Source organism: Brachycentrus maculatus, unplaced genomic scaffold (genome assembly GCF_059751285.1).
Source record: "Brachycentrus maculatus isolate JH-2025_06_01 unplaced genomic scaffold, ASM5975128v1 h1tg000566l, whole genome shotgun sequence".
Taxonomy (NCBI): Eukaryota; Metazoa; Arthropoda; class Insecta; order Trichoptera; family Brachycentridae; genus Brachycentrus; species Brachycentrus maculatus.
The window spans coordinates 97,768-107,500 of record NW_028281308.1 but is presented as its reverse complement, the minus strand read 5'-3'; the positions used below and the strand labels follow the sequence as shown (position 1 = coordinate 107,500).

At 38.3% G+C, this 9,733-nt stretch overlaps 1 protein-coding gene across 4 annotated transcripts in view; it reads left to right on the top strand.

The window, feature by feature from the left end:
• Positions 1–9,733, top strand: part of pwn (calcium-binding EGF-like domain-containing protein pawn) — a 65,879-nt gene that overhangs the window by 36,293 nt on the left and 19,853 nt on the right. For all 4 annotated transcript variants that reach the window (XM_088273298.1, XM_088273299.1, XM_088273296.1 and 1 more), the window contains exons 3-8: positions 1–1,151; positions 1,857–2,028; positions 3,133–3,348; positions 4,086–4,262; positions 5,746–5,857; positions 7,691–7,764. The exon at positions 1–1,151 is cut by the window's left edge and continues 501 nt beyond it. In XM_088273298.1, coding sequence (XP_088129424.1) covers positions 1–1,151; positions 1,857–2,028; positions 3,133–3,348; positions 4,086–4,262; positions 5,746–5,857; positions 7,691–7,764 — 1,902 coding nt within the window. The remainder of the gene's footprint in view (positions 1,152–1,856; positions 2,029–3,132; positions 3,349–4,085; positions 4,263–5,745; positions 5,858–7,690; positions 7,765–9,733) is intronic.

The window sequence follows — 9,733 nt, the reverse complement described above, 5'->3', positions numbered from 1 at the left end:
GGGATTTTGCTTCCTCCGTTAGGTTCGACCAATCGGGCAGGCAAGCGAACCCCGACATACAGGACATAATAACAGGAATCGTTAAGCTGTTGAATGGTAACGTAAACGTACAAGCTAATACGCAGCCAGCCAACGCCAGACCGGGTCGTCCGCAAAATACACGCATCAATAACAGAGGACCACCGAGAATATCTGATGTTCCACCGCTTCCGCCGGACTTTGATACTCCGGGACCTGCTGGACCTGGTCAAATGATGCCACCGATCCCTCCACAAACCTCGACTAAAATACCACCGCCTTACCCATTCGACAGACCACCGCCACAGATGAGCGAGCAGCCTCCCATCAGGCCTTTCTTGAACGGGATCCCACTCCCGGAACAGATAGTCCCGGTGCTAAACAATCAAAACTATAGACCCGGGTTCATCAACAATGGGAGGCCGCAGAACTTGCCCCCGTGGCAGCGACCCCGGCCGAGACCTCAGCCGCCCAACCGCCGACCGAATCCCAATTTGCCCATGTACAAACCGCAACTTAGCAGCATGGCGGAACCTCCTCTACCGACATACCCAAACTCCGAAGAAACGGCCACAGCAGACGTGCCTTTCGAAGAGCCAATACTGCGGCCGAAGCCTTACAAAGAAATATACGCAAACCCGGAGAAACGACCCCAAGAAAACGAAAAAGAAAACGAAGAACTGCAACCGGAGAAAGGCGAAAAAATACAAGTACAAGAAAGTAATACCGACGACAATGCGACGAATAACGAAACCTACACGCACAAGGAACCCGAATACGAAATATCCGACGAAGAAGTCAGTTTCGTTCGCGACAGAGATCCCCCGAGTTCCACAGAACCACCGACGACCACAACCGTCGAAGATCAAGAAATCAAAACAACCACAGAAGCCCAAGTCAAGACCGAAGAACCTACCAAGCAACAAGTCCTCAAAGACGGAGAAATACCCGACAAAAAGAAACAAACAATGACCAAAGTAGACAAAGAAAAACCCAGCAATAAAAAACAGGAAGAAAAAATTAAAGAAGTAGAACCAAACGTCAAGCACACGATAACACTAAGTGAAGACGATGCTATAAAAGATTTGAACAACAGCATAGCTTTTACAACACCAGCTCTGGAGTCATCCAAGGTTTATTTATTTATTTATTGGGAAACCAACAGAATATTGACAAAAAATAACAAAATATAATACAATTCAATAAAATAATATTCTAAATATAATTAATATTTAAAGCAATTACTTTGTGGTTAGTCATTTTTACCTATTTTCTTTTAAAAAAAATGTTAATAAGAATAGTATATCTCTCACCTAGATTTTTGCGTCCACCGGTTTCGAGACGTACCCGTCTCTTCGTCAGGACAATCACTAACACAGCATTCAAAGAATTTAGTGACTGTGATTAGTGATTGTCCTGACGAAGAGACGGGCACGTCTCGAGACCGGTAGACATAAAAATCGCGGTGAGTGGTGGTTATATACTATTATTATTAACATTTTTGTAAATTTTTTTTAAAATTAAATTCCAATAACAGGTTTTCACTCAAAAGTAATGCAAAAAAAACTGTCATGTACTCGTACATAGGTATAACTATATACCATTGTGTAAGAGGGTGTGTGTGTGTATGTGTGTGTGTGTGTGTGTGTGTGTGTGTGTGTGTGTGTATGTGGTGATTGATTCCAGTAGGAACATACATACAATGCAGAGAAGCATAGTTTTCAAAGATCCTGAGAGGACAATACGCTCACCGTTCGACTTTTCAACGCAGATTTTCCGCAACTGCATCTTGCTCAGTTAGCAGTCTCATAATATTTTGTTTGAATTTATTTTTTAAGGTCGATTCAACCAGTTCTACTTCGGATTCCACCTCTACAAAGTACACCACGTCGTCGTCAACGCCGACTGAAGGTCTTCCGAGCATAGCGACGACCTACAACTCGACAACAAGCTCCTCCAGTAGTGTTATATCGGTCACTCCAACCAGCGCAACACCGCAGCCAACACCAAGTAAGATTTTTTTAACTACTACATTTAACTACTTATCATGGTTTTCAATATGCCATTTAAGCACCTATCATGGTTTTCAATATGACATTTAAGTACCTATCATGGTTTTCAATATGATATTTAAGTACCTATCATGGTTTTCAATATGACATTTAAGTACGTATCATGGTTTTCAATATGACATTTAAGTACGTATCATGGTTTTCAATATGACGTTTAAGTACGTATCATGGTTTTCAATATGATATTTAAGTACGTATCATGGTTTTCAATATGACATTTAAGTACCTATCATGGTTTTCAATATGACATTTAAGTACCTATCATGGTTTTCAATATGACATTTAAGTACGTATCATGGTTTTCAATATGACATTTAAGTACGTATCATGGTTTTCAATATGACGTTTAAGTACGTATCATGGTTTTCAATATGATATTTAAGTACGTATCATGGTTTTCAATATGACATTTAAGTACGTATCATGGTTTTCAATATGACATTTAAGTACGTATCATGGTTTTCAATATGACATTTAAGTACCTATCATGGTTTTCAATATGACATTTAAGTACCTATCATGGTTTTCAATATGACATTTAAGTACCTATCATGGTTTTCAATGACATTTAAGTACGTATCATGGTTTTCAATATGACATTTAAGTACCTATCATGGTTTTCAATATGACATTTAAGTACCTATCATGGTTTTCAATATGACATTTAAGTACCTATCATGGTTTTCAATATGATATTTAAGTACCTATCATGGTTTTCAATATGACATTTAAGTACCTATCATGGTTTTCAATATGACATTTAAGTACCTATCATGGTTTTCAATATGACATTTAAGTACCTATCATGGTTTTCAATATGACATTTAAGCACCTATCATGGTTTTTGATATGACATTTAAGTACCTATCATGGTTTTCAATATGAAATTTAAGTATCACGAGAGAAACGATCAATGCGATATATTTTTGTATGAAATGAGTTCGGGATAGAAGAAATAAACGACACATCCAGGAAAACGATTATTCGAGGAACGATACATAGAAGTTTCACTGTATTTACAATATAATTGGTCTATTTTCAGCCGGAAAGCCGGGCTTCCCGTATCCCTACCGGCCTCGGCCCGGGATCGTCCTGGACGACCCGGAGTACCGCCCGGGACATGGAAGGCCGGGCAACAAGACGACCGCATACCGACCGCATCAGTCGCACCGCCGCCCCGCGCCCGGCAAAGGAGAGATCTTCGACGTCACGGTGTCGGCCATACAGGGACCTGGAGGAGGCACGGGCTCCGCTACCGGTGAGTACACTTGCTGGATTTTATCTTTACTTTAAAACTAACTTACTAGCTAACCGTCACTCCGCTTCGCACGCAGAGAGAATAAAACGCCACACCACTCTGTCTATGCAAACATTCTTCGCCTCTTCCTCGTTCATGCATCTCCTCATACATTTTCAAACCCTTATCCGCACCCCAATGGTGCATAGGGCACTGCATTATACAAACACAATGTTATCTTGATCGTTAACACACGAAGGAAAGGTGATCAGCCCTCCGCTTCAGGTACCAGTCCAGGGTAATACTGAATAAATATTAGAGTGAAAAAATCACTTATATTTATTTTACCCCCCTTGGGAATCGAACCCGGGACCTCCAGAACGGTAGCCGAGCGTGCTGACCATTACACTACGGAGGCGGACAAAATACAATTTTTTTATTGGGTAGTCACTACACAATAAAAAATTAGCGATTTTAAATCGGAAAACTACGGACATTCATAGCTAATCCCCTTAATTAATTATAAATGAATTAAAAAATTATAAAAATATAAGTGATTTTTTCACTGTAATATTTATTCAATATTGCCCTGGACTAGTACCTGAAGCGGAGGGCTGATCACCTTTCCTTCGTGTGTAAACTATCTAGATAACACTGTGTTCATATGAAGCAGTGCCCTATGCACCATTGGGGTGTGGATAAGGGTTTAATAATAATATTGGTGGCATTTATAATTGAGAGTTGGTGTGTTTTTCCAGTTCACATTGAGAGTGTGAACCCACTCACCGGACAGCCCGGAGACATCATAGTCTCCGCGTCGGGGGACCAGGGCTTCGTGTCCATCGACGGGAAGAGGACTTACCTCAACTTGCTGGGGGAGGGCGAGGCCACCTCCACGCAGTTCAGGGCCAGCAGTGTCGTCAAACCTACAGCAGGTATGTTTGGATCATTCAAAGCTCCCAACTGCATTCCCGGATCTGATACAGAAGCATCCAGGCTTCCTGGCAGACTCTTCCACTCTTGCAAAGGCATTTTATATCTGGTGGTTTGTGAGGAATGAAGAGATAAGGCTTAGGACGCAGCAAATCTTGGTCACAACTGTCGTCAAGAAAAGGCGATTCAGTTGGCTTGGCCATGTACTCCGTATGCCTCCTGAGAGCCGCCATCAAGCTTGCCTTCTTTACAAGAGATTTTTTATTTATTTATTTATTTATTTTATTAACAGCATTACTGCCTTTTATAAAAAATAACATAGAAATTATGAATTAAGATAGATTACATAGAAAATAACGATGTATGATAGATGTGCGAATAGTGAAATAAGGAAGGAATGCAAAGCTGAGATAAGCATTATCGATAAAATTAAGAAAGGTGTGTTGAGATGGTTTGGACATGTGGAACGAATGAGTGACGAAAGAACGGTAAAACAAATTTATGAGGCGAATGCTAGTGGGAAAAGAAGCAGAGGAAGACCGAGAAAAACATGGCACGATCAGGTATGCCAAATACTTGAAAGTGGTCAGGTTAGGAGTCGTAACAATCGGCGGGTATGTATGAGGAGATGCATGAACGTGGAAGAGGCGAAGAATGTTTGCAAGGACAGAGTGGTGTGGCGCTCTATTCTCTCTGCCTACCCCTGCGGAGAAGCGGCGTGATGGTTAGTTAGTTAGTTAGTTAGTTACATAGAAATTAATATAAAATAAAAGTTACAATAATGTAAAACGAAAAGATAAGTGTAAGTTATAAAACAAATGCAGAACTTGGTGAGAAAAAAGGTTGAAAAAAATTGGTACAAATTTGGGAAGTTAATAATCGAAATAAAATTCATACCAAGAGATCCGAAAAGTGCTTTGTAAATTTCGTAACACTCGCTCCTTTTAAGAACGTAATAAATCAAAATTCGTAAATTTTCAGTTGTCCATGTTTTCGGAATGCCCAGAAAATGTACTATATCCCAGCAAAAACGGCAGATTTTTAACTTAATATTTACCCGCTACAGGGCAGAATGTTTTGTGTTAGCATTTTGAAGAAAAGGTATTGTTTAATTGTTATTTTAAGTATATTAATTTTTTTTCAAATGGAGAAAAAACATTCAGGTTTTACCTCAAAAGATCTGTTGCACAGTAAAAAGTTCAATAAGTGGCTTGATATTTATTTTTGATACATTGTAATATGTTTTTAAACTTTAAAAACGTTCTCCTGAAAAATCAAGTTTTTTGATTTATGACGTTCTTGAAAAGAGTGAGTGATATGTGTTCACTGGCAGTATGCAGAATTTGTACGCTTTTCTTTTTAGACAGGTCATAATCTCCTTATTTTGCAAACAAAACTTCCATACAAAACTTTAACCTAATAAATGGTTGTACAAACTTAGGATCATTTAAATGTTTGGTTCTTATTGGCATGTGACTGTTGCAGCCATCACTGGGACGGGATATGCGGTGCCAGAGATAGAGGCGGCCCAGGTGCCGGGATCGGGACACAGACCAGCTCCTCCTCCTAGAAGGACCACCGCACAGCCGCCAGTCAGGTCAGATTTGAGACAGTTTAAAAAATAATCCAAGATTAAACTAGATCGATTAAGAGAAATTAAAAAAAATATATCTGCGATTAAACTAGATGGGTCAGATTTTGACACAGTTTAAACAATAATCCAAGATTAGACTAGACAGGTTAGATTGAGACAGTTTAAACAATTATCCAAGATAAGACCAGATAGGTCAGATAGAGAGACGGTTTAATCAATAATCCAAGATTACACTAGATCGATTAAGAGAAATGAAAAAAATATCTGAGATTAAACTAGATGGATCAGATTTTGACACAGTTTAAACAATAATCCAAGATTAGACTAGATAGGTTAGATTGAGACAGTTTAAACCATTATCCAAGATTAGACTAGATCGATTAAGAGAATCAAAAAAAATATATCTGCGATTAAACTAGATAGGTCAGATTTTGACACAGTTTAAACAATAATCCAAGATTAGACTAGATAGGTTAGATTGAGACATTTTAAACCATTATCCAAGATTAGACTAGAACGATTAAGAGGAATAAAAAAAATATCTGCGATTAAACTAGATGGGTCAGATTTTGACACAGTTTAAACAATAATCCAAGATTAGACTAAATAGGTTAGATTGAGACATTTTAAACCATTATCCAAGATTAGACTAGAACGATTAAGAGGAATTAAAAAAATATCTGCGATTAAACTAGATGGGTCAGATTTTGACACAGTTTAAACAATAATCCAAGATTAGACTAGATAGGTTAGATTGAGACATTTTAAACCATTATCCAAGATTAGACTAGAACGATTAAGAGGAATAAAAAAAATATCTGCGATTAAACTAGATGGGTCAGATTTTGACACAGTTAAAACAATAATCCAAGATTAGACCAGATAGGTCAGATAGAGAGACGGTTTAATCAATAATCCAAGATTAGACTAGATCGATTAAGAGAATTAAAAAAAAATATATCTGCGATTAAACTAGATAGGTCAGATTTTTACACAGTTTAAACAATAATCCAAGATGAAACAAGATCGGTCAGATTGAGAGAATGTTTAAATAATAATCCAAGATTAGATTATACGTCATATTGCATGTGTTGCTGTTACGTTCAATAGATGGAGCTGCCATGTTTTTGTTGTTGTTCGTCCGCCTCCATAGTGTAGTGGTTAATACGCTAGGCTACCATGCTGGAGGACCCGGGTTCGATTCCCAAGAGGGTCCAAATAAATATTAGTGATTTTTCAGTCTCATATATATTTAATATGACCCTGGACTGGCACCTGAAGCGGAAGGCTGATCACCTTTCCTGCTTGTATTTAACGATCAAGATAACACTGTTTCTATACGATGCAGTGCCCTATGCACCATTGGGTACGGATAAATGAAAATATACACAACATGTGTTGGACCAATAGCCACTTATGGGATTGAGGCAAGAGCAGATCCTTCTAGAACAAAATCTCGATTTGGAACCTCCGAGATGAAGACTCTCCGATCCATAACCGGAAACACATTGCGAGACCGAGTTAGAAATACCGACATCCGGAGCATGTGTAAGACGGAGGATATCGTGAGGTGGGGACGACAACGAAGGCGATACTGGAATGAACATACAAACAGAATGTCAGAAGACAGACTTCCACGTATCGCCTTCCAAGGAATCCCTGAAAGACGCAGACCCTCAGGCAGACCTCCGAAAAGATGGAAAGACAGCTGGGAGTCAACATCCCAAGAGCTACAAGCGGAGGCACAAACAGATCCCTAGTATCTACAAAAAGAAGAAGAAAAAGAAGATAATCAAATGAGATTTCCATCTAATTTTTTTCTTTCTTTTCTTTTAGAATTGACACTTGCATAGTCGGAGACGATTCTACGTGTGATCAGACTCAGAATGAAAAGTGTAAGACCGACCTAGGTAAACATTTATTTATTTATTCTTATTTTTTTTCACCATACACAATTTCAAATTACAATAATGTGCCTGCACAGAATTTCCCGTGCCCAAGGCACATTTTACCATACTTATTTTCAAAACTCTATTAAAGAAAATTGACGACAATCAATCAAATATGACATGGCCGAATGACGCAATCTATACCATAACCCCACCACCATAATCTATTTGTGAATAACTCTTTTATACTTAGTTTCTATTTATAATGACTCAGACAGGCGTCGTGGCGTAGTCAGGTGGAAGCTCGACTGTGGAACTGGCGTTGCATGTTCGATTCCCGTCAATTGCAAAATTAATTCAAGAAATATTAATTTTCAATTGGTCTATTTATTTATTGAACGGATAATGCCCTTAACATAAAACATATATCGCTCATTCCTTTATACTTGTATCAAAAATCGTCAATTTTCAGTTGTGCATGTTTTCGTAATGCCCAGAAAATGTACTATATCCCAGCAAAAGCGGCATATTTTTAACTTAATATTTACCCACTACAGGGTAGAAAGTGTTGTTTTTGCATTTTGAAGAAAAGGTACAGTTAAATAATTTTTTTGTTATGGTTATGGTTTTTGAAAATGCAGATCTGAATGTGAAATATTGGTAAACGGAGAGATTTTGGAACAGGTAGATGATTTCGTATATTTGGGTAGTATGTTTTCTAGGGATGGAAAGATTGATAAGGACATAGAAAGGAGAGTGAATTCTGGGAACAAAGTGAATGGTGCACTGAAATCAGTTAGAGCAAATAAAAACCTATCAGGGGAAGCTAAACTGGCAGTGCACAACGGAGTCCTGGTTCCAACTCTAATGTATGGAAGTGAAACATGGAGTTGGCAAACGAAGGATGAAAGTAGACTGAATGCAGTCGAAATGCGATCTCTCAGAAGAATGTGTGACAAAACGATGTATGATAGATGTACGAATAGTGAAATAAGGAAGGAATGCAAAGCTGAAATAAGCATTATCGATAAAATTAGGAGAAAGGTGTGTTGAGATGGTTTGGACATGTGGAACGAATGAGTGACGGTAAAACAAATTTATGAGGCGAATGTTAGTGTGAAAAGAAGCGGAGGAAGACCGAGAAAAACATGGCACGATCAGGTATACCAAATACTTGAAAGTGGTCAGGTTAGGAGTCGTAACAATCGGCGGGTATGTATGAGGAGATGCATGAACGTGGAAGAGGCGAAGAATGTTTGCTAGGACAGAGTGGCGTGGCGCTCGATTCTCTCTGCCTTTCCCTGCGGAGAAGCGACGTGATGGTTAGTTAGTTAGTTATTTAGTTATATAATTTTTTTAAATAATTTTCAAATGGAAAAAAAAACATTCAAGTTTTACCTAAAAATATCTGTTGCAAAATAAAAATTTCAATAAGTGGCTTGATATTTATTTTTAATCCATTTCATTATATTTTTTAACTTTGAAAACGATCTCCTGAAAAATGTGATGTTCTTGAAAGGAGTGAGCGATATAAAGTATCTTATATAATAATACACTTATGAATACACAAATAGAGAAACAAAAAGTCTTAAACATAAAATAATAATAAAATAACAAATAGTAAGCACGGGTTAATACACGTCTCCTTCACACACTATCAGCGAGCAGCGAGAGAGAGTGAAACACAACGTTTACATTTATCCATTATAACATGGAGAAGAAATGCTGAGAAAGTACACACTTCAAGGTGGATAACAATATATTAAATAAATCTATACTTTCAAAAGCATTGGCTAACATTGGTCTAGGGAGTGTCAGAAATGAAGACTCTAAGAAGCATATCGGGCAAGAGTCTTCGAGATAGAATAAGAAACGTCAGGATAAGGGAAATATACTAGATGGAAGATGTCGTTAGGTGGGGAAGGCAACGAAGGAGACAATGGTATGCGCGTGTGAGGAGAATGGAACCATCCAGACTCCCCTGCATTGC